Source organism: Carettochelys insculpta, chromosome 2 (assembly GCF_033958435.1).
Source record: "Carettochelys insculpta isolate YL-2023 chromosome 2, ASM3395843v1, whole genome shotgun sequence".
In the NCBI taxonomy this organism is placed as follows: Eukaryota; Metazoa; Chordata; order Testudines; family Carettochelyidae; genus Carettochelys; species Carettochelys insculpta.
The window spans coordinates 6,582,146-6,607,297 of record NC_134138.1 but is presented as its reverse complement, the minus strand read 5'-3'; the positions used below and the strand labels follow the sequence as shown (position 1 = coordinate 6,607,297).

The window sequence follows — 25,152 nt, the reverse complement described above, 5'->3', positions numbered from 1 at the left end:
TGCCTAGTGTGGGAGAAAAGAATTAAAACTACTGTTAGGTTAAGAAATTGCATGTGACAAGTTTCTTAGGGCTTGTCTACACTAGCTCCCTACTTCAAGGGGAGCATGGTAAGTAGGGTGTTGGGGGTTTATTAATGAAGTGCTGAGGTGCATATGCAGGGTACTACAAAGTCCCTTTTACTCCTCAAAATTTTGAGGAGTAAAAGGGACGTCAAAGCTGCCCCAGCACTTCCACGTCCCGGCGGGTGAGCCGCGGCTAGACGCAAGCCAGCACTTCGAAGTTGCCGTGGGGGGGGGGGGGTGGAATTTGCTCAATGAAGTGCCGCATATGCATCGCAGCACTTTATTAATAAAATCCCAACACCCTACTTCCCACGCTCCCTTCCACGTAGGGAGCTAGTGTAGACAAGCCCTTAGGGTATTAAGCTTCACTGGCAAGTTTTGTTGTATTGAGCTAAGTAACTTACACTGATCCGTCTTATCACCAGCAACCATTTAAATCCCTATTTTTATTTAATAAAATAAAACTTTTATTATTAAACCCAGTGGAAAAAAATCCATTGGTGGGGGGGAGGGCAGGGATGCAGCAGCTGTGCATCTCTCCCTTTCAGTGACAAATGGAACAAGCCATTTATGAACCTGTTTTGTATAAAACTTCTATGCAGAGTAAGACGGGTTTATCTGGGGTTCCGGCCCCAATGGGGCAGTGCACCTGGTGTTCCGTCAAGTGCCTGTGACGGAGCTTTGCCACAGATGAGCTGCTCTCAGGGTCTGTGTTGCTCTGCTGGGGGCTGTAACCCCCAACTCTGTGCCTTCGCCTCAGGTGATCATCCCACAGGGATCTCTGTGACCTGACCCATCACATGGGTCTTCCAGTATGTCGTGAACCTGCCCTGACTGCCTGTCGCCAGCTCAGGATGGGGAACAGGTGGCCAGGGAGCTCTCAGACTAACCTCACAGCTGGCACCAGAATTGAATGGCCAAGGGAAGAAGGGATAGTCCTTGGGGAAGACCCCAAGCTTGTCTATGGAGTCAGCGGTGGGATCACTAGCTGCTCAGATCTGGAATGTACCTGACATGCTACCGCTCTCACAGCCGTATCACCTCGGGACAGAGACATCCCCGCAAGGGCCCCACTCCCCACCCCACCACTCATGCCGGAGGGTTTTCACTGCCCCACACTCAGGGAGCTCAGCTGCTTCTGTTGGTGCCACGGAGCTTTCCAGCCCCCTTCTCATTCAGATCTGTACAGCCCTTCAATAGAGTCACTTGCCACTGCCTCCCCTGGCACAGCCAGGGATTGCAGTGGGCTGGCAGCAGGGGAACAGACCAGTGGGTCTTTCCCCCCATTGCTGATCCACAGGCAGGCAAAGGGAGACCAGATAAGGAGATGCATACACAGAACAGCAAACCAGGAGGGCCACACATTGCCTAGGCTGGATCAGCAGTTTGCCAGGCACTGAAGGACTGCACTGGGAAGGAATAGATTCCAGCCACCCACCTCTTTAATAGGATCAAAACAAAAAGCAGTCAAGTGGCACGTTAAAGACTAGCAAAATAGTTTATCAGGTGAGCTGTCGTGGGACAGACCCACTTCTCTGTTCCTCTTTAATAGGCTAATTCAGCCCAGGAAGACTACACATCCCAGAATGCATTGTTCCACCTGGAACTGAGCAGAAACAGCTCAAGGAGGAGCACTGCACGCTGGAACTTGTAGTCCCTTCCCGATCTTACCAATAAGGTGATTGCTGGCCCCTGAACATGTGGCCCAGCTTTGATAAATCATACCAAACGGGGTTGGGATTGGGGACTGGGGGGGTGGGGGCTGCTTCAGAGAGGAGGGGCTGGTGGTCCACCACCAGCTGCTAATAAGCTGTACCCCTTCACATCTGAGAGTCTGGAGAGGGAAGAATTCCAGACAAGGCCCTGGGGTAAAAAACTTTTGATGCAGGGCGAGCGCTGAGGGCAAAGCAGTCCCCATTCAGCAGCACTCATGAGGCCCATATAGTGTAACCACATCTTGGTAACTCAGTGAGAGGAGTCCCACCTGCAGTGCCAGAAGGCATAGCACCCAAGGGGTTAATGACTATATCCACCCATTCAACAAACCCAAATGTACTGGGTTCTACTACCGGCCCTGCTGTGCACTCATGTGACCCAGGGAAGCTATGGCTCGGTGCCTCAGTTTCCCTATAATTACAAGGGCTCTAAGTCTAATTTAGACTGTGGAGGCAGGGAGAGCACAGCAGGGGTTAATTCACGAATGTCTGTAAAGCATTCCCAAGTCCCTGGAGCAAGAGCAATGGTGGACAACCCTACACAGTGCACCGACCGGCTGTTACGCCTTTGCCGTTACCACCCGGCCCCTTACCCAGAAATCCAGGTTGTATTTGATGTTTTTGAAGAGGCCTCCCACCAAGGCTGCCAAGTGGATCACATGGGTGGGTCTGTGTTTCTCATACAAGGCTCTGGTCTCTGCAGCGTTCCTACAGGGGAGAGGAAACAACAAAGGGAGCCCTCAGGGGCACATTCGAGCCATGCCAGATCCTGCTCTGGCCCTGGGACCCCAGTGCCTCAGCACCTCCCAGTCTGATGATGCATTTACCCTCTCCACCCCTGGGAGACAGACGGTGCTATTATCCCCAGATTACAGATGGGAAACTGAGGCGCGTAGTGACTTCCCACAGTCACACAAGGAATCCAATGCTCTGCTCCACCACACAGCCAGACCTCTCGAGTCCCAGATTAGCATCATCACCACTGGGCTGTCTGCGTGACAGTTGGACACGATGCTGCAGGTTGCGATAAGGTGGGACAAGACTGAGGGACTGGGTGGGGCAGGGGTGGGACAGGAGAGGAAAGGACCTGATGCCAGGCCCTGGGCCCAACAAGCAACATGAATGAGCAATTAACGGACTGCAGAGCGGTGACAAGAGTATCCTGGGAGCCAAGCTGAGGGAAACAGCTGACATGGAGCCCCTTTAGTTCCCAGCTAGGAAACACTGCAGGGATAATGCTGACAGGCTGCAGCACAGTGGGTCCCATGAATGGGGAAAACGTGAGGGCTGCTTGCCAAAAGAACAGCAACACATGTAAGAACACCTGAGAAGTGGCAGCCCAAGAAAGAAAGGAGATACTCCGTGGAGCCCCAAAGAGGAGAGCGAGGAGTAACAGGAGGAAAAGGGAGAGGTTAGGGATAGAGGTTGGGAAAAGCTTCACAAAAAAGAAATCATCTGCAGAAGCATCTTCCGAGGGAGTGAGGGAAAGAAACAGGCAAGAAAAGATGTCGGCAGGAACTATCCTGCACTGAGTGCTAGGTGCTGTACACATGTAACAGAGAGATGCTCCCTGGTCCTGAGGAAATACAGACGACAGGGTGGATACAATGAACCTTGTGCCACCCTACTGAGCCACTTCTGCACAATGGGAAAGCAGGAGACGCAGCACAGCAGCCGTGTTTTGTCCCTATCCCAGCAGAGGTTAGATTTGGTCTCATAGGTCTGTGCTCTCTGCCATTTTTCTAAAATGCACCATTGCATATCAGTGATAATAGCTCTTCTCATCCTCAAAGCATTTTACACAGGTAACCAATGGGCCCTCTGAGATGGAGTCGGGGGAGTGCATGTGTGAGTCAGGCTGGATGTGAGAGACAAGCAGAGCAGTTCCCGGTGGCTAAGGATGACCCTGGGGCTATAACCTAGGCTGGCAGGTAACACCTCTGCCCTGAACACAGAGGAGGGTGGAGCTGAGCTGTTTTGGAATGGGGGAGGGCGGCGGTTAGAGGCAGGAGGGAAGAGGGAGCTGGAAGGAGCCAGCTGGGCGAGGGGGGGAAGCTACACCCCAGAGGGGCACCCCTCGGGCTCCTCTCCCCAGGATGGGTTGGAATGACTGTTTCTGACTGCTGTACTGACGCTTGTATGAGAAACTGGGCATCTGTTGCCTAATAAACCTCCTGTTGTATCTGCTGAGTGAGAGTCGCTCCTGCCAGTGGATGGGGTGCAGCGCATGGGGACCCCTGAACCCCATCACACCCTCCCAGCATCCCAAGGCACTGCACTGTACAGTCAGAGAAACTGAGGCACAGAAAAGGGGTGGTGACTTGGCTAAGGCCAAAGATGGAGTCAATGTCAGAGTTGGTTAGAACTCAAGAATTCCTGGCTCCCAGCCTGGTTCTCAAAAGGTGGGAAACTGATCTTGCTGCTGATTAAATAACATTTCTGCTACAGAACACAAGGGGCATCAAACAAACCGCAGCCCAAGGACAAAGAGCCTTCCTGAGGGTTCGATAACTCTGTGCTGTCACAATTGAAACTAGAGAGACAAAGGGAGGCAGAGTTCCCTGTAAGGTGAGCACTTGAGCAGCCTCTCAGGAGAGGCTCAAATGCCACCCAGCTGATTAGCAGAGCGCCCACAAGTCGGCAGCATGCATTTCTACTGGTGGTGCCCATCCGCACATGCCTCAGTGAGCATAAAATTTACTCTGTACTTGGATGGAAAACATTAGTGGGAACACTGAAGCGGGGAGAGGTAATATCTCTTATTGAACCAACTCCTGTTGCAGGGAGAGAGGGCTGAAGAAGAGCTCCGTGTAAAGTAATATCCAGGGACCAACATAGCTACACCACCACTCCATCTCACGAAAATCGGACTGGACGAAAACGCTGGAGCATCTCACACAGGGAATAATCCTGACCTCAGGATGGATCAGGCAGGACCTTCTCAGTTGCTAAGACTGTGACTCTCACCTGGAGAGGGGGCAGGGCTCAGGTGAGTGGCATATGTGGAAGAATGTGATTGGACAGGGTGACAGCAAAGAGAAGTTAGCCTTTAACTTTCCTTGGTTGGGATAGGCCAGGCTTTTTACCCAATGACAGAACAGGCTGCTCCTGACCTGGCAGCTGTGAGAGTGAAAACAGCATTTGGCAGAAGCCAGAGATAGCAGAGATCTGGCCGATAGACCCAAAGGATAGGCCTCCTTGACAGTTCACCCTCACTGAGCCTATCCCCAGCATGGCCCTGCAGCAGCCCCCACTCACACCCCATCCTTACAATACTCCTGACCTCAGTGAGCATCAATGTTACCCAGCCCCCAAATGAATTTGGGCTCTTCCACCTGCTGCATCCGCGTTACACCAGGTGTGCGCAGGAGAATCACTCCCACTCTGCCCTCTGCCAGACCTCTTCTGGAACAGAGCGGCTCCCTGACCAACCCCACCACCCCTCCTCGAACCACACACAACCTGTGACCTGCCACCTCCTTTTAATCCCACGTCAGACATTGGAGTGCATGTCCAATTCGCTTAATTCTCACGCCACCGCAGCCGGGAGGGAAGCCGGCGTCCCAGAGCAAAGCTGGCACTAACACTCATGAGGCAGTTGCGATGGGCTCAGCCTGTGGCTACGCCAACTACTCCAAAAGCCAGTTTAAAGCAGAGGTGAACACTGTTTTCCAACCGTCCACGTTTGGAGTATGTCTACAGGCAGAAGCTGTGCATAAGCCAGCGAGAGTCCAGCTAGAGTGGGTAGTGACAGAACATAAGAATGGCCATACTGGGTCAGACCAAACATCCACCCAGGCCAGTAGCCTGTCTTCCTCAGGGGGCTAATGCCGGACGCCCCAGAGGGGGCGAACAGAACAGGTATCGATCCCTCTCCTGTCATCCCTTTCCAGCTTCTAACAAACAGAGGCCAGCAACACCATTCCTACCCAGCCTGGCTAAGAGCCACTGACGGACCCTAACTTCCGCAAGTTTACCTAGCTCTTTTGGAACCCTGTTAAAGTCCTGGTTTTCACCACATCCTCTGGCCACGAGTTCCATGGGCCGACCATGCGCTGCGTGAAGAAACGCTTCCTTTTGTTCGTTTTAAAACTCCAACCCATTAATTTCACTCCATGACCCCTACAGTTCTTGTGTTAGAGGAACAAGTAAATAACTTTTCCTTACTCATTTTTAACACACCTGTCATGATTTTACAGACCTCTCTCGTATTCCCCTTAGTCTCCTCTTTCCCAAGCAGTGCAAGGCTGTCACAGACTCTAGGTGTGCACTCAGCTCGCTAGCTCAGGAAGGCTAGTCCCTGGCCAGCTTTCACAGCGCAGACGTACCTTTAGGGGAAAGAAAGTCAGGGGCTGACAGCACCAGCTCAGGTCAGTTCTGTCAACTCACCTCCACTCTACCATAGAGCACCTCCTGCTACTCCAGCCCTAGGGCTTCACCGAAAGCTCTGCCACCTGCTGCTGGCTCCGTTCCTGGGCCTCTCTGGGGAAGAGGCTGCCTGGCATTCCAGAACTGCAGTGGAGTTTTGTAACAGGGCCTGCGACAAGGCCCAAACTCTCCACTCCACATGCTTCATTTTCACTTGTCTGCAGAGATGAACCCTGCTCCCCACAGCCTTGTGTGAGAGCACTCCCCTCACAGGCCACCCCAAAATGCATCAGTGATTTCACACAATAACGAACCAGGACCCACGTTAAGTCAGCATCCTTGGAGCACACGAAGATCCATTCTTCATCCGGCTTGCCCTCTCCATCAGCCACCACTCTCTCGATGGCTCTCCCCACCAGTCCCGTGCCACCAGTCACCAGGATGCGCTTTGGCTTCATTCCTGCCGGCTCCGTCATGGCTACACAGTCTGCAGGGTGGGAGAGGAGGCAACGAATCCCAAATCATCTCAGAAGCACTGTGTACATTGCTGCTAAGATTTGTGCTGCAAACCTGCCTGGCCAAGTAAAACTGCAGAAGCCAGGAGCAAGTCTGAGCTGAAGGGTGGCAGAGGTCCTGGAAGGGTTGGCAAACTTGGCTTCCCACTTCCTCAGTGTCATAAAGGTCCCACTTGGAAGGCAGTGGCTACACTAGGGTCCTGAGCAGGTCAGGAGGGTAGTGGGAAACACAGCTGCTGAGCTGCAACTGCACCGCAGTTAGTAGGAATGAGACGTGGCTAATGGGCACCTTTTCTGTCACTCCACTGGTAGGCAGTGGCTGTTTGGCAAAGTGAGTTGCTGAGTCTCAGGCTATGGCAAGACTTTCCCCACCTGAAACAAGTGACTTATTTGATGACAGAAATGCCAAGGATGAACTAAGGAACTTCCACCTCTGCTCACGCCAGCGATGGGCCATGTGCAGGCGAACTTCCTGTTTTGAAACAAAAGTTTTAATAATTTTTTCAAGGCGTCTTTAATAAGAGCATAAGACCCAGAGATAGCTCTAGAGGAATTAAAGTGGATTCATCCTCTCAGAAGTGTCAGCCTGAAAACACGTACCTACTGTTGCTGCAAGGAACAGTTGCTGCAGTTGGAGACTTTTTTCCAGCTTGTGCATTTAGCTGCACTTTGCAAGAGGCTGTCCACCTAACCAGCAACAAAACTAAAACATCAGCTGAAGCAAGCAGATGTGTACATAGGAAACAAGGCTAAAGTGGTATTAGCCACAGACGACTCCAAAAGATTCTTATGAATATGGTCAGAGAAGTGGAAAACCCCTCAAAATTTATTTAAGCAACTACAAAATATTTTGCAAACACCATTATACGGTGTTTTGTAAGAACACTGATTTGGGGAAAAAAAACAGCTAACCCCCCAGGTTATTGGTTTAGCTTAAATGATTTTTTAAAAACAACAAACCACACTTTGAGGGCAATGCTGAAACTCTTCAACAGTATCTCAAATGCTGTAAAAGCCCACTACGAAAATAAATCTTTTAAGAGATGCTCAAAAGAAGTTTAGGGGAGAGAGTTCTCTTGTGTTTATATTTGGCCCTGCTGAGTCCTGAACGCACAAGTGAAAGGGACACTGGATAATGTCAGCATTCAAGCTGCAAGACAGGACAGAAAGAAACCAGATACAGGCTCGCTAATTAATTTATCACTGTTTGCCCCTTCACCAGCATTCCCATTCCAAGAATTTTAACATTCAGTGCAAATGTGGAAGAACTAGACATCATCCCCATCCACTGAGGCAAATTATTAGCGTTATGGCAGAAGTCACCAATGGCGCTTTTACAAGTCATTTTTCTTAATGTTCATTCTGTGAAGCTGTCTCAATCTGGAAAAGCTCTTGCAAACAGCAAGAGAGTTTGCTCTCTGCCTTAAATCTATCAGTCGTTTCTTGGAGAGCAGTTTTCTGGAAACCGGACACAGGCATCTGGGCTGAGATTTCTGGAGGAGGAGGAGTTGAAACAATTTGTACAGTGGGGGTGCTGAGAGCTGTTGCACCAAACTGAAAACCCTCTGTGTAATAGAAACGTCTTCAAGCCAGGGAGTGCTGAAGCACCCACGCTCCAGCTGCACTTCTAGTGCCAGTGCTGATGTCTGGAGGCGTTGATGGACTGCACACCATTTGTGACCACCTCTGTCTCAGGCCTGGTGCACAGAGCGCAACAAACATGCCAAGGCCGGGTCTACACTCCAAACTTATGTCGCTCAGAGCATGGATTTTCAGAGGCAGACGCAGTTATAGGGACCTAACCTTGAGTGAGGCCAGCACTAGGTCAATGTGAGGGCTTGTCCCCATAGCACAGCTCCAGCCTCTGGCGGAGGTGACAACCACACTGAGATGGGTACACCCCCTGGTCTCTGCGGAAGTGCTACCGCAGTGCACGATGCAGCGTTCTAAGTGTAGACCTGCACCATGCATGGGGAAAAGTCGCCACAGGCACAGAGTGACTTCTTCTACCTTTGGGGGGCAGCCCCCCCAGCAGGGCCGTAGGTGGGGGGCAGGAGAGAATTCTGAGCCCGGCCAAGGCTCACAGATTGCCGACAACGCCTCCCCAATATTACACCATCACGTCATCCCGACTCACACACCCCACCCCCCAGCCACCTGAAATCAGGGCCCTCTTCCTCCTCCCCTGCCAGCCCCCAACCCCCAACCCCCCAAGGGCAGAGTCCCCTTCCTCCTCCCCCAACCCCCCCACACCAGGCCCCCCTCCTCATCCTGCCTCCCCATACCAGAGCCCCCCTCTTCCCTGCCTGTTCCCCATGCCAGGCCCCCCCTCCTCATCCTGCCTCCCCATACCAGAGCCCCCCTCTTCCCTGCCTGTTCCCCATGCCAGGCCCCCCCTCCTCATCCCGCCCCCCATGCCAGACCCCCCATCCTGCCCCCCATGCCAGACCCCCCTGCCAGCCCCCCCTCCTCATCCTGCCCCCCATGCCAGGCCCCCCATCCTGCCCCCATGCCAGGTCCCCCCTCCTCATCCTGCCCCCCCCACCCACCACGCCAGGCCCCTCTCCCCCCGGCCCCGCCCGGCTCCCACCTGTGCCGCGTTGGCCGCTCCCGCCCGTCTCCGCTTCCGCCTGTCCCGAGTCCGGGTCACTCGCGGGGCGCGGCTCGCGGGGCACGCTGGGAAATGGAGTCCGGGCCCGCCCTGTGGGGTGCGGGGCCCGGGGACAAGGGGCGGGGGACAGACAGACAGGCAGGTGGGGGTGGGGGCTGAGGGACAGACAGGCAGGCAGGTGGGGGTGGGGGCTGAGGGACAGACAGACGGAGGAAGGGGGACAGACAGGCAGGTGGGGGTGGGGGCTGAGGGACAGACAGACGGAGGCAGGGGGACAGACAGGCAGGTGGGGGTGGGGGCTGAGGGACAGACAGACGGAGGCAGGGGGACAGACAGGCAGGCGGGGGTGGGGGCTGAGGGACAGACAGGCAGGTGGGGGTGGGGGCTGAGGGACAGATGGAGGCAGGGGGACAGACAGGCAGGCGGGGGTGGGGGCTGAGGGACAGACAGGCAGGTGGGGGTGGGGGCTGAGGGACAGACGGAGGCAGGGGGACAGACAGGCAGGTGGGGGTGGGGGCTGAGGGACAGACAGACGGAGGCAGGGGGACAGACAGGCAGGCGGGGGTGGGGGCTGAGGGACAGACAGACGGAGGCAGGGGGACAGACAGGCAGGCGGGGGTGGGGGCTGAGGGACAGACAGGCAGGTGGGGGTGGGGGCTGAGGGACAGACGGAGGCAGGGGGACAGACAGGCAGGCGGGCGTGGGGGCTGAGGGACAGACAGACGGAGGCAGGGGGACAGACAGGCAGGTGGGGGTGGGGGCTGAGGGACAGACAGACGGAGGCAGGGGGACAGACAGGCAGGTGGGGGTGGGGGCTGAGGGACAGACAGACGGAGGCAGGGGGACAGACAGGCAGGCGGGGGTGGGGGCTGAGGGACAGACAGGCAGGTGGGGGTGGGGGCTGAGGGACAGACAGAGGCAGGGGGACAGACAGGCAGGTGGGGGTGGGGGCTGAGGGACAGACAGACGGAGGCAGGGGGACAGACAGGCAGGCGGGGGTGGGGGCTGAGGGACAGACAGACGGAGGCAGGGGGACAGACAGGCAGCCAGCCGGAGGGAGGGAGAGAAATGGACAGGCAGTAGAAGTGAGGGTGGGGCAGAGAGGACAGAGACGGGCACCCAGGGTGGACAGACAGCTGGAGGAAGGGACAGATGGACTCCCGCACAGCCGATGTGGGGGTGGGGACACATGAGGCCTTAATAATGTTTAGCTCTGACTTTGCACTTGTCACCCCAATGACCAACACGTGCACTGGTGCATGCCGCTGGACAGACACACGGACAGACTGCCGGCTGTGCGCTCACATCTACCTCCCTCCCAAGCCACCCCTGTCCTGGAGTGCTTCTGGGCCCATTGTCCGGCCCAGCCCAGCCCAGCCCAGCCCCACACACTAGGGGAAGTGCTGACGGGGGCCGAATGTCCAGGCTCTCATCATATCACCCCTAAAGCCAGAACCCCAGCTCTGAGCCATAGCCCTGGACTTGGGGGAGCACCCAGGTCTGGATCTCAGTGCCACAGCCCAGGCCCGTCTCTGTGACTCCCTCATGGGGCTGGTGGGTCAGAGCAGGGGGGCTGGGAAGCCAGAACTGGGTCTCCCCAGAACTCAGCCTGGCCTGCTGCTTTAGGAATGATGTCACCACCTCAGTGAATGAGCCTGCAATCCAGGGTGACCAAACTGAGCCCTGCAGCCCACACCCAGCTCCAGGGCCAGTCTGGACAAAGCTGCTTGCAGAGTTGAGGCTCCAGCTGAGGTCTTTTAAGTCTTCACTGTGGAGTACATCCCCCAGAGGTACACTGGTAGAGCCCTGCCCAGATACAGAATTGGTATCGAATCCACAGCTGCAAAAAGGATCTATGGCTATGCACAGCTTTGCAGGGCTCCGTACGCTGGCACAGCCCTAAGGTGCAGGAGTACATGCAGCCTGCACCAGGAGAAGGGTTTTGCTCTTCGTGCAGGAACTTCACCACTCTGACCAATGTAAGCATCGGGTAGTCCACTGGGACCATAAGGGGGCTGGGGTTGCTCAGGAGCAGGGCACACTAACCTGGGACGAGGGCCAGGCTTGGTTCCACTGGATGGGGACGGGGTTGCAGAAGGGGCAGGACTGGGTCCACCTTCCCCAGCTGGGTCTTTGCCCACTGCCCATGCTGAGCAACCTTAGCTGCCGACTTTGTTTCATTGACGTAGTTGTGTCTACGCTGGGAATTAGGTCAGCAGAACTCCAGACATGTGCACTGTAACCATACGCTGAGCAATATACCTGTGTCGCTATAACTCACAGGTGTAGATCAACCCTCAGTAAACAGTAAGAATTTGTGCAGGAAGGACATTGGCAAGTCACCCCTTTTCCTTGAAGGATTCAAAGTACCTTTGTGTCACAGAGGCAACCACTGCAAGGGTAGGGGACTTGGAAAGCTGCCTTAAGAATAGAGAGAATGAGGAAGCATGACAATGAGCACAGGGGTATGCTCAATGCTATGTTGTTAGCATTTATGAAGCACTCATCCCCATGGTATCACCTCAGGCACTAACGATAATGTTTTCATCTGACTGTGCAATTCCTTCTTTCTATCCAGAGACCTCAGAGCATCTTTCTAAGGGTCCTGTGGCACCTTATAGACTAACAGAAAAGTTTTGAGCATGAGCTTTCGTGAGCTTCAGATGCTTCAGAAGTGAGTCTGTGCTCATGAAAGCTCATGCTCAAAACTTTTCTGTTAGTCTATAAGGTGCCACAGGACCCTTCGTTGCTGTTACAGATCCAGACTAACACGGCTACCCCTCCGATACGAGAGCATCTTTCATCAGTCTGCTTTGTGTAGCAGGAATCTGACACCTACGTGAAGGCAACTGAGCACTTGTGGGTCTTCTGCACAAAATTGGCACTATGGAAGACCTCACTGCCCACAAAGAGGCAGGGGAGTATCAGTAACCCCTTTAATATCTGCAGAAACTGAGGCACAGCGTGTCTTGTTTGTGGTCACACACGGAGAGTCAGAATCGGAAGCTGAACCCAGCCCTTCTGATACCCAGGCTTGTGTTTGGACGCCCCCGGCCATCCTTCCTCTCTTTCTATACATAACCCGTTAGCAGTTTTTTGGCACTTTTTAAAAATAACAAATGTTCCTGTTTTTTCAGGTGTTCAGTGTTTCTGGTCAGCCACTGGCTATAGATTTGTTTAGGACTAATTACTGACTCCCCTTCCAGAACCAGTGACAGCTGGTAACTGCTTTCCTCTTTGTTTGCTTTAGCGCATTCTGCATGGTAAAATTAGGAGGAAAAACGACAGTCACAGTGGGGAAGGAAGCAGTTTTATGCTCTAATTACTCCTGAGGAAGAGGGCATCTGAAACGGCAATTCAACCAATGAAATAAATTAGCTCCAGCCAAGAGCCTGGAGGCCTTTTTGGGCCACTGTTGCTCACAGATGTGAATGCAGTACGCTGGACTAAGTTAGCTATGGTTATCCAATTTCATTCCTTTCATTGCGCTCTTGTGTGCCAAGCCCAGACACACCTGGGGCATGCTGGGTACAAGATGGTTGCACAAAATGAAATGTGAACTGACGATGAACAAGAAGAGGCCCCTTCCAGCTTGTGGGAGCATTCCAGCATCCTCCTAGCCTCTACTCTCTAGCTCAGAGTTCAGGGACAAGCCAATGAACTGCAGGAGTCGACGGACTGGATTCTGTTCAAAGTGACATCCAGGTTAGGGCGACCACATTGCCCTATGGCAAATACAGGGCACTGGCCTCCGGGGTTGGGGGCCGCCGTCCCATGACAGGGCTTCTCAGCAATGGGGGCTGCTGCCCCATGGCGAGGAACTGGGGATGAGGGGCTCCGCAGCCTCCCAATGAGGGGGGAGCAGAGGATGGGGGCTCTGTAACTTTCTGGCAGGGGGGTTTCAAGAATAGGGGCTTTGCAGCTGCCCAGCAGGGTGGGGGGACACTGAGAATGTGGCAGCCACTCCACAGAAAGACCTTCCATCGAGCAGAAGCTGCCTCCCCGGGGAAGGGATGCTGGGGAATGAGGCATTCACCTCATGCAGGGGATCCCTGGCAGCAGGAGCTGCCTTTCCTAGGTAGGGGATCCCAGGCAACAAGACAGCTGCCCCATGGCAGAGCTCACCAGCAGTGGGGCTGCCACCATGGGGTGCCGGGGAGCAGGGCAGCTCCCCCACGGAGAAGCTCCCCTGCAGCAGGAGCTGCTGCCCCAAGACACAGGGCACCAGGGAACAGGGCAGCTGTCCCATGGAGGAGCTCTCTGGCAGTGGGGGGCTGCAGCCCTGGGGTACCAAGCCGCCAGGGAACAGGGGCGCTGCAAAACATGGGACAATTTGCCCGTTTTCGTAAAAAAGTCGGGATGCCTCTAAAACAGCTTAAAGAAGAGCCTGTCCTGGGAAAAATGGGCTGAATGGTCACTTCAATCCAGGTAAATCTCCTGGAGCCCCATTCATTTCCATGGGTCTGTTTTTCACCCCAGTCTCACTGGGAGCACAAGCTGGGTCCATCCAAATGTGGATGCCATACACTGCCCCCTTCAGGATGGAATAAGTCAGACCAGTCTCTAAGTGAAATGCTGCACCACAACCTGCCCCAGCTCTGTGTGTGTGTGTGCGCGCGCGCGCGTGCACAAGCAGAGGTGCTCACGTCGCACCTGAATGGAACTGGACATGTTCATTCACGCGGTGCATATACTCCCCAGCTTCCAGCTAAAGCTTCTTTCAACAGCCATTGTTAACTTGAAACCTAGGGACCTTTTAAATAAAAGCATTTACCATCATTTCAGGCCTTTCATCTTCCCCAAGCCCTTCTGCCAGTTTTTGTTATTTGAAAACACCAGACCAGGGAGGAGGAAGCTGAGCTCCTTGGTAATACATTTGGCGATCTACTGGTGAAAAGTGCTATAGCAGATCTAGGCATCTTAGTACATTATTGTGCTATAGCTAACCCACAGAATCGTAGGGCTGGAAGGGACCTCAGGAGGTCATCTAGTCCAGCCCCCTGCTTCCAGAAGGATCAACCCCTACTAAGTCATCCCAGCCAGGGACTTGTCCAGCTGGGACTTAAAAACCTCAAGGGATGGAGAATCCACCACCTCTCTAGGCAACGCATTCCAGTGCTGCACCACCCGCCTGGTGAAGAAGTTTTTCCTAATATCTAACCTACACCTCTCCCTCTTCAACTTCTGACCATTAGTCCTTGTTATGTCATCTGACACCACTGAGAACAGTTTTTCACTCTCCTTTTTAGAGCTCCCCTTCAGGAAGTTGAAGGCTGCTATTAAATCACCCCTAAGTCTTCTCTTCTGTAAACTGAACAAGCCCAAATCCCTCAGCCTATCCTCATAGGTCTTGTGCTCCAGCCCCTTAATCATTTTTGTTGCCTGCTGCGCACAACAGGATGGGGGACGGTCTGTCAGTGTCTCCTGATCAATCAGTGGCACTGGGTCTACGCAAAGTGCCCCTGGTCAGTGCCCAGTGACCCAGGCAAAAATACAGGGAGCAATACGGTTTTCTCTTCAGCCACTGCAGCCTTACGGGAGCTGCTGAGAACTAGAGCAAGTAAATGATTTTCAGAGCAAAGGGGGATTTTTGTTTTGAAGTTGACACTGCCACATTCCAACAGGGACCCCTGTCACTGGACGCAAGTTGGGTCCCCACGGTACATTCTGGTCAGCAGGCAGAGCCAGCTTTGGCTAGAGGTGCCCTGGTACTGTTACCCCAGGCTGGCCTTTCTGCTCCCCTCCTAGCATCAGCACCACTCCAGGAAACAAACCATTGTACTAAGGAACAAGCCTGAGCTCTTGGCTCAGGGAACAGCCCGAGCCAGCTGCCTGGTGGCCAAAGGTTCTGGAGTCTTCCTGGGCACTGTTACACCACCAGCTGAGCACACCATGGGCACGCGTGCGCGCGCGCGCGCACACACACACACACACACACTCCTGTCTTGTTGCTGTTACCAATAGTTGCTCCCCTAACTACACTGGCCAGGTCAGTTAGATGGGGGAAGGATGGAGTCGGGCTTCTGCAGATCTGGATCGATGCTTCAGTGCTGACAAGACAAAACCCAGGGTCCCTGTGCAAGTGGCATTCTGCTATAGTCTCCTCTCTCTCGTGCATGTTGACACCAGTTAGCCATCTCATACATATGCATAATCTGGAAGATCAATCTTATGAATATGCATTTTGACATCTATGGCACTTTCTTCTGGGTGGTGCTTCCAAAAGCAGGCACTTGCTGGTTACTCCCAAGGCGCCCATATGTCCCGTCTTCTTTCAATGGGCCCACTCCACAGGTTCCATTGTTCTTCTCATTGGTCTTGGATCTACCTTCTATCCCTTCTCCAACCCTTGCAATACCTGAGGTGCTTGTCTTTCATGACTCATCCATTCACACCTCATGTATCAGAGAGGTAGCCATGTTAGTCTGTATCTTGAAAAACAACAAGAATTCCTGTGGCACCTTATAGACTAACAGGTATTTTGGAGCATAAGCTTTCGTGGGCAAAGAGCCGCTTCGTCTAATGATGCTTGGCTTGGCTGGCTGGCTGAGATACGAGGCTGGATGCTTGGCTGGCACCCTTACTAGGAGCACTTCCACTGACTGAAGAGAGGCAGTGGGGGGGTGGGGGCAGAGAACCCAGTCTCTTAGCTCCCTGCTAACCACCCCAGTTTCTTGGGGGCCTTCCACATTCCCCTTCCAGCCTCTCTAGGGCAGTCCTGAAACATTGACTTGCCCGGGGTGAGTACATCTCTCTGGCAGGCAGGCAGGCAAGTATGAGATGGGAAGTCATTTCCTTCTCCAGCAAGGGGCCAGAAGGGGATTTTGTGCCAGAGCTGGGAAAGGCTCATGACAGTCCTGCAATCGGCTCTGGAGATTGTCAAGGCACTGAAAAATCCAGCTCCCTGCAGTGCCCCCAGGGGCTAGAGGCTGGGGTCATCCTGGTGCTCTCCCAGGCCAGATTAAGCCAATGCTGCTTGACTCAGGGATGCTCCCTACCTGGGTCGTGAAAGCAGCAGCTGACACACATCCCGACTGCCAGCAGACTGGGTCCCACCGTGTGTTATGGTTGTTTCTCCTCCACAAACTGTACTGTGGGGGCGATTTCGCAGAGGGATGCAGGAGCTGCCTGTTGGTTGCCCTTGAACAGGGCCAGCCAGTGAGATTCGGGATGGATCCCAAAATATTTCAGGCTCACACTCAGATCGTTCTCAGAAACTGCCCTTACCCCCGGTAACTCCAGTGCCATCCTGCTGGGGAGTGTGGGAAAGGCATCTGGGGCACCCCTTAGCCTTGTCTGCACTGGAAAACCAGGATTCCCGTCTTACCCGGTGGTAGCGAGTCATGGTTACGAAGGTGGCCAAGCTCCAGCATGGACGAGCCGGGTTGTAGTGCAGCAGGTTGAGCTGAACCCTGGGCTGCCCCACGAACGTGCGAATGCTGCCAACAACCTTGGCATCCCGGTGCTTTTACCATGTGAATCGCTAAGTATCAGCGACCACATGGCAACCCCCCACTGCCACCCTTCCCTCTACTGGTCACACCCCGTCAGCGGCACTGGCACAACCGGGGGGAGGGGATTGAGCTGTGCCCCTCCTATTTCGCCGCTTCACACACCTCATTGCCCCAGGTTGGGGGTGATTGTGGAGCCCCGGGCCAGGGCCAAGAATGGAGCCTGCGGCCAGCAGCCAGGAACCCAGATGGCAGCAGTGGGGACCAGTGGTGGGGCCAGTGGCTGGGACCCTGTCACAGGGCCCTGCAGCATCCCCGTTGCTGCTACTTCCTGCTTCTCTGCACCTCAGTGGACGAGGGGGAGGAGCAGGAGCTGGGCTAGGCCAGGCCCCAGAGCCTGTCCCATCCAGGTTACCAGTTCAAATCCTGCCCCAGTTAATAACAGAATTGTCCCTGTTCTGAGATGAGTGTAATACACCTGACAGCAGCTTCCCAGGGATCAGTCAGCTGCCCCTGCATTGCTAATGCTTGGAAAGTGCTTTGAGGGCTGGGCTAAAAGGCCCTAGCAAAGGGTGTGGTGGAGGGATCCTGGTGAAAGTGGAACAGTGATGACTCTGTGCAACCAGCAGCTGGGCGTGGCCCCTGGAAAAAGGATCAAAGATGAGTTTATGGAGCAGAGTAGTGCCAGTCCCAGAAAACCTGGCTGGCAGACCTGCTGCTGCAGCATTTGCTGAGGCCTTGGCTTTGTTTTTGCACAAGCAAACTCCTCCGGCTTCGCCGGGTGTCTGGCGGAGTGAGAACGTGAGCAGATCTGGAGGCTGAGGCAGAGACAGTTGCATGCCTCGGGGGAGACACTGTCATAGCAGCGTGCCTGTGTTGTGGATTCATCGCATTGTCCTGACGGCCCGCATGTCTGGCCTGGACAGACTTCCACACTGCTCACCTCTGTGACGGAGCTGCTGAACTTGACAGGGCAGCTCCCGGGCAACGCAGAAAGCTGAGCTGCCCTGCCAGCTAGCAGATTAGACTGGCTGGAAGTCTGGTTTTTCCAGTCGAAAAGGGGACCGGGCAGCGTTCGGTCGGATCTCCTGACGGACACCCAAACTTCGGTGACTGTGAGCAGGGGTGGGGGAAGGACTGAGTCATTACCCACCCTAGTCCCTGCTCAGCTGGGGCTGCCTCCTACCTGCATTAGGCAGCTGCAGCCGCCAGCCCCCCAGCTGAATCCCTGATGGGAGAGAAAAGGGGAGAGGAGCTACCAACCAGGGCAGAGAGAAGGAGCGACAGGGAGTGGGGCATCAGAGGGGTCTGAAGAAAGGGGCAGGGAAGGCACCGAGATGTCCCACGCAGCCACAGTGTGTGACACGGGGGCGGGGTTGACCGTGGCTCGGGGGATGTTACGCCATGGTCAGCCTCCTGCTGATCCCAGCGGCCTTTGCTCAGCAAGTTGCAAGGCTTCCTGGGACCTGCCCATGCCGTCCCAGTGTTCTGATTCCCCCCTCCCAGGTCTCTGCAGCTGTGATGGAGGCAGTCGGGAAAGGAGGCAGGGCTTTGCTCAGCAGAGCTGGCATGCCAGCAGAGCCTGGGTGTCTGCCAGCTGGGGGATCCCCCTGGACCCTGTGATACATACAACCTCCACGTCAGCAGTGGCTCTTACATCTGTCTGTGCCCTGAGTTCTGCCACAGCTCCTCGCTACAGGGGCTTGCCATGAGATTCCTCTCCTAGCAAAGAGGGAAAGAGATGGGAGGGTTAGGAAGCCGGGCATGGAACATGGAAACGATGGGGGCACCATAGAAATGGGAAGGGGAGAAAAATAGCCGGTGATGTTTAGTTCCCCGATCCCATGGGGATCCCATCCAAGGAAAGGACAGTTCCTGTGATTGCTGAGCCGCTGTGAGGGATGTCAAGTATCGGAGGGGCAGCTGTGTTAGTCTGGATCTGTAACAGCAACGAAGGGTCCTGTGGCACCTTATAGACTAACAGAAAAGTTTTGAGCATGAGCTTTCGTCAGCACAGACTCACTTCATCAGTGGGGGGTCGAACCCAGGAGCCTTTGGATTTAAAAGCACAATGCTCACGGACCTCAGCTAAAAAGACTGTTCTCTGTTAAGCAGTGTGGCAGTGCTGGAGAAAGGGGAGCGTGATAGCGGTGGAGAAAGTGGATGAGGACGGGTTAGTTGCGCCTTCGCATGGCACGAGAACTAGGAGTCACTCCATGAAATGACTAGGCAGCAGGTTCCAAACAAACCAAAGCAAGGAGTTTGCACAAGGTACAGTCAGTGAAAGATGAGACTGTAACAAAGTTTGAGAAAGAACTAGATAAGTTCATGGGGAATAGGTTCATCAACAGCTAAACCAACCAGAAGTCCTGTGGTGCTTATAGACTAACAGATATTTAGGAGCATAAGCTTCCTGGGCAAAAACGCGCTTCATGCATCTTACGAAGCAGGTCTTTGTCCACGAAAGCTCATGCTCCAAAATATCTGTTAGTTTATAAGATGCCACAGGACTTCTGGTTGTTTTTGCAGATGCAGACTAACACGGCTCCCTCTCTGATACTCTGTCAACAACCAGAACGCAGTCATGTAGCACTTTAAAGGCGAACAAAATAATTTGTTAAGTGATGAGCTTTCGCGGGACAGACCTACTTCTTCAGATCACAGATAGGTAGAATACAGACTAACAGGGCTGTCTCTGTTACTATCCATCAACAGCTGTTAGCCAGGCTGGGTGGGGGTGCTGTCCTCAGCTTCTGAAGCTGGAAATGAGTGACAGGGGATGGATCTCTTGATCCCCTGTTCTGTTCATCCCCTCTGGGGCACCTGGCATAAGGCAGGCTACTGGGCTAGATGGACCTTTGGTCTGTCCCAGTCTGGCTGTTCTTGTTCTTGTGATGCATCTGATGAAGCGGGTCTTTGCCCACGAAAGCTGATGCTCCAAAATATCAGTTAGTCTCTACGGTGCCACAGGACTTCTGGTTGTTTTTGAAGATACAGACTAACACGGCTCCCGCTCTGATACTTGTGTCTATGTGGCCTGTCACTAGAGGGTGCCAGAGAGCTGCACTGCAGGCACTTGTGTGGGTCCCACATGCTGGCTGGCTTCAAGCCTGGGTATTGGTGCCTGGCCCCCAGAGGGTGTGCTGGGAAGGTGGTAGACCAGGCTCGTGCAGCCAGGCACTAGCTAACAAGGGTGGAGCTGGCAGCACTCACAGATACCCCCACACGTGTGTGGAGCTGCAGCTGGGAGCAAGGGCTTTGGGACAGGGCTAGAGGGGCCCTCTCAGGGTTTCTGGAGAAGAGGGCTGCCCATGTGCCATTTGGTTCCTGCTGTTGCACAGGGAGAGGAGTCCTCGGGTAAGCAGCTTGCACCTTGAAAACACCTGGCCTCCAGTCTCCCATTCCTTATCCACCTGAAAGCCCCAGAATTTCGCCTGTTGCTCACCCAGTGGGGCTCTCCATCTGACTTCAGAGTGGATCTACAGCCACATAAGCCACATGATAGTGGTGGTGTTTGAAACCATGCAGCGTCGGCCTACGCTGCAACTGTGGCTGAAAGCAATTTCCAGCCCGGGCACAAACGGTGTAAGACCAAAAGGATTTTACCAGACTAGTCAAACAACAGGACAAAGCCCAGCCTAGGTTGCAGCCCAGTCTGGTAGCAACTGACTAGCGATCTCAGCTTCCTCAGAGACCTCTCCCATGTCCGACTATGCTGACAGGCTGTGTACAACTTGCTGCAGCCTAGGACTGAGGCAGTGGTGTCAGGGTTCCTGGGACTACACAACACAGAGGCTGGAGAGCAAGCGAAGACCCAGAAACGACGGAGGACACTGCAGTCGGTAGCAGCTCTGCTCATCTGCTGCCTTTTCCTTTCACTGTGGTAGCGTTGGCCAGGTTGCTCTTAAAGGACGCAAACCACTCCCACTGGACTGATGGGAATCCGTCCATCATTGGCTTCAGTGGGGCCTGGCTAGACCCTTAAGATGAAATTTGCTTTTGTCCCACTGGTCAGCCCACAGCCTGTGTCCCAAGGCTCTGTAGGACCTCTATGTTGTGCTATTGTAGAACCTCACTCACCAAGCATTCAGCAAGTTGTATGCAGCCTGTCAGCCTAGCCAAAAATGGGAAGGGTCTCTGAGAAGACTGAACTCATTATTTGCTTGCTACCGGACTGACTTGCAACCTGGGCTGGGCTTTGTCGTGTTGTTTGACTAGTTTGGTAAAATCCTTTTGGTCTTACATCTCTTGCTGTAAGCAGTGCCCTGTGCAAACCTCGGCGGCGCACATTTCCAACCTGGATTGGTGCAGTGCATAGGAGTGTGATAATGATTCCTTAAATCACTGGTGGGCAACCTGCATCCTGAAGGGAGCATGTGGCCAGTTGGGGTTCTGTGTATGTCCCACTAGACATTTTGTTTTCCAAAGAACAGGCAGTCCTGTATCGCCTTCAAGATTAACAATTTCATTTATTAGGTAATGAGCTTTCATGGATAAGACCCACTTCTTCACATTTTGTGTGTTTTGTTTACCATTGCGTATGCACAGGGTTTGCACATTCTTCTGGTTTTTGCCGGCGTAGTTTTTACTGCTGTGTACTACAAAAGCGATGCATGTGTAAAAGCGAGGTGCGTGCTGATTGCACACAACCTTGCAAGAGCCGTGCACTCCCTCTGCATCCTATTGAAGTGCTGCTGCTGTTTGTTTGGCACACCCTGCTAATTCTAGGTACGCAAGCTCAGTTAGCAAAAGTACCCTGTCCAGTGAGACCCTCTTGGTTATGACAATTGTGCAGCCCAATGAGGTGGAGGAGGGCCACTCATGTGACCCACTCACTAGCCTAGGTTCCCCCTCACTGCTGTAAATAGTTTGTGAGCCCTCTAGTGGCACTTGCTGTGCTTGTTTAAGGCAGGGGTGGGGAATCCCTGGCCCCAGACTGCTGCATGCCGGGATCTGGAGCCCGAGGCTCGGGGCTTCCCTCCCCAGCGTCCGGCCTGTGGAGGATAAGGAGCCCTGAGCCTTGTGGGTTAGAGCAGGCAAGCCAGGGTGGGATCTGGCCCATGGGCTCTACAGGGAGTGGGGGGCAGGAGGTGGCTCCATTCCCCCATCCAGGGAAAGGGGAGGGGGAGAAGCAGTGCCAGCAGCAGCATTTCCAGGAGGCTTTATCCCGCTGCTCTGATTGGCTGCAATTCTGGCCAATCAGAGCAGTGAAGGGCAGTGCCAAAGAGCTGTACGCGGAGGGCATAGTCATGTGTGGTCGGGGTGATACGCAGCTAAGCTGCCCCACTGTTGCCCAGACCCACTGCCCCAGATAGGTCCTGCGTCCCCTCCTACACTGACCTTCAGTCCCACCCCCCACCTTCCATTGCACCCTGACTCCCCATCAGTCTGACCCTTCTCTACCAGACCCTGCACCGCAAACCCTCCTGCAACCCCCTCCTGGTCAGACCCCCAGCCTGCTCCTGTATCCCCCCTCCCTCCAAGATCCCCGCCCCACAGCACACTTCTGTATCCTACTCCTGTCCAGATCACAGAATCATAGAATCACAGGGCTGGAAGGGACCTCAGGAGGTCATCTAGTCCAGCCCCCTGCTTCCAGCAGGATCAACCCCCCACTAAATTATCACAGCCAGGACCTTGTCCAGCCGGGACTTAAAAACCTCAAGGGATGGAGAATCCACCACCTCTCTAGGTAACACATTCCAGTGTTTCACCGCCCTCCTGGTGAAGAAGTTTTCCTAATATCCAACCTACACCTTTCCCTCTTCAACTTTAGACCATTGCTTCTTGTTCTGCCATCTGACACCACTGAGAACAGTTTCTCACCCTTTTCTTTAGAGCTCCCTTCACAAAGTTGAAGGCTGCTATTAAATCACCCCCAGGTCTTCTCTTCTGTAAACTGAACAAGCCCAAATCCCTCAGATTGCCTACCTCCTGCCCATTCCTGCACCCTTCCTCCCACCCAGACCCACACCCCAGGCCTACATACTGGCAGCCCCCTCCCACACTGATCCCCTCACCTTTGGCCCCACTCCAGAGCCTAGGAGGCCCAAGGCTAGTACCATTTCTGGACCCCTCTAGGCTCTGGGGCTGGAGAAGCCTTCTGACTTGTATGGCCCGTTACTGATCTGTCAATGGGTCAGCAGCCCCTGACCCAAAAAAGGTTCCCCACCCCGGTTTAAGGAGTAGCAGTGTGTCTATGTAGCTAGGCCTTCTATGTTCCATCTAGCAAGTAGAAGTGTGCATGCAGACCTCCCTATGCTTGTATGGTCCTGTATATTATGTTTGCTGTGTAAAAAAAAAAAAGACACAATAAATGTGCAGCAGCAGGCAGAATAATAAGACAAAAATATTGTGGTGTCACTGGATAAATCCAGGGTACGCCCACCTCTTGCAGAGGGCCTGCAGTCCTGGTCAGAAAGAGATATTGGAATTAGAATTGGTGATCAATAGATCTGGGCCTTTTCAGCTTGGAAGAAACGACAAAGGAGGGATATGGTAGAGATTTAGTAAATCCTGAATGCGGTGGAGTAGGTGGATAAGGAAGTGTTATTTACCCTTTCACATAACACAAGAACCAGAGGGGCACACCCCAAAATTAAGTAGGCAGCAGATTTAAAACAATGAGAAGGAGGCTTTTCTTTACACCCCCCACAGGCAGCCTGTGGAGCTCATTGACAGGGCCAGAATAAGTCCATTCATGGAGCAGAGGTCCATCCACGGAGACCAGCCGAGGTCAGAGACGCAACTCCATGTGCTGGGTGTCCCTAAACTCCTGACCACCAGAACCTGGGCCTGTACAACAGGGGATGGATCATTCTATAACGGCCCTGTTCTGTTCACTCCCTCTGGGGCAGCTGGTACTGGCCAGGGTTGGAAGACAGGACAGTGAGCTAAAGGAGCCTTTGGTCTGACCCACTTCAGCTGTTCTGATCAGTGGCTCTGTGTGTGGGGGGGGTGCTAGTCCTCTGCAGCAGATTTGGTTACCTGGCTGGGGTAGATGAGATATGGTGGTGATCCTAGTACTATTCCAGTCTGCAGCACTCAGATCCAGTGCTTTCAATGTGACTTCTCCACCTTAATCTTTTTAATGAGTCAGTGCATGGGGTTGGGTGTGTGTTTGTGTGGATTCTATCCCCTTCCCTTTCTATTCATTCTCCTCCTCACATAACACCGGCGCTCATCTGAGCTCCTTAACAACAGAGTCCATTGAGACAAAATTTCACCATCTTTAATGCACTTAATCTGAAGTTAAAAATGAGCATGTGAGGATGGGAAAGGGGTCCATGGGGCTAAGTGAGGCTTCAGAAAATCTCAAGATGGAGTTTTCCCGCTGGAATCTCTGCTAAGCCAAGCTGGCCCCTGTATTCTTGCAAGTGAAAATATACAGAGACATCCCTATCTCATAGAGCTGGAAGAGACCTTCAGAGGTCATCAAACCCAGCACCCTGCTCTCACAGCATGGCTTATAACCATCCCAGGCAGCTTTTTTTTTAAATCTATTTGCCCCAGATCACCCTTGCCCTCAAAGGCTGAGCTCACAACCCTGGGTTTAGCAGGCCAATGCTCAAACCACTGAGCTGTGAAAGGACAAGGGAAATCAGGATCCCCTATTATTTAGCTCTTCCCTGGCCCCATGGAGATGGCATCCCCGTTGGTGCTGGTGGTAAAAGCAGCTTTGTGGCTTTTCCCCCTCCTCCTTTTCCCAGAGGAGATCTGACAAGAAAGTTGCAGATTGTATTTGGGGAGGGCAATTAGAGAAGCAATTTTGTTCACAGACTTCCCAGGGCCCTCCCTGGCTCCAAATAGCAGTGAGTGACTGAATCAGTCCCTCCTCACCGCATTGCACATTACAGTGCCAAAGTACTGGGCCGGATTCTCCTTCCACCTGTGCTGGTGTAAAGCAGGAGTAACTCAGAGGTCAATGGAGTGACACAAGAGGAAGTGAGGTCAGGATCTGACCTCCATCAACCTTTGAGCATCTCTCACTGGAGGAGCTAAATATGAGTCAACAGTGTGATGCTGTTGCAAGAAAAGCAAGCGTGATTCTGGGCGGCATTAACAGGAGTGTGGGGAGCAAGCCACGAGAGGTCATTCTTCCGCTCTACTTTGTGCTGATTAGGCCTCAAATGGCGTCCTGTGTCCAGTTCTGGCACCACATTTCATAAAAGATGTGGAGACATTGGAGAAGGTCCAGAGAAGAGCAATGACAATGACAAATGACAATGACAAAGCCCGCTAAAGAAGCAGTGGGGCCCTTGGATGATAAAGATATAAAAGGAGCGATCAAGGAAGACAGTGCCATTGTGGAGCAATTAAATGATTTCTTTGCTTCAGTCTTCATGGCTGAGGATGTTACAGAGGTTCCTAAATCTGAGCCAGCCTTTTTAGGTGACAAATCTGAGGAACTCTCCCAGATTGAAGTGACA

At 53.6% G+C, this 25,152-nt stretch overlaps 1 protein-coding gene across 3 annotated transcripts in view; it reads right to left on the bottom strand.

Annotated features, from left to right (window-relative positions):
• GFUS (GDP-L-fucose synthase) overlaps window positions 1-25,152 on the bottom strand; it is a 107,646-nt gene that overhangs the window by 9,738 nt on the left and 72,756 nt on the right. Inside the window, exons 1-4 of one of the 3 annotated variants that reach the window (XM_074986540.1) lie at window positions 9,252-9,269; window positions 7,034-7,133; window positions 6,471-6,633; window positions 2,372-2,486 (exon numbers count right to left, since the gene is read on the bottom strand). In XM_074986540.1, coding sequence (XP_074842641.1) covers window positions 2,372-2,486; window positions 6,471-6,633; window positions 7,034-7,118 — 363 coding nt within the window. In that variant the 5' untranslated portion in view covers window positions 7,119-7,133; window positions 9,252-9,269. Of the gene's footprint in view, window positions 1-2,371; window positions 2,487-6,470; window positions 6,634-7,033; window positions 7,134-9,251; window positions 9,377-25,152 lie in introns of those variants that run through there. The other 2 variants (XM_074986542.1, XM_074986541.1) reach the window with 2 other exon arrangements.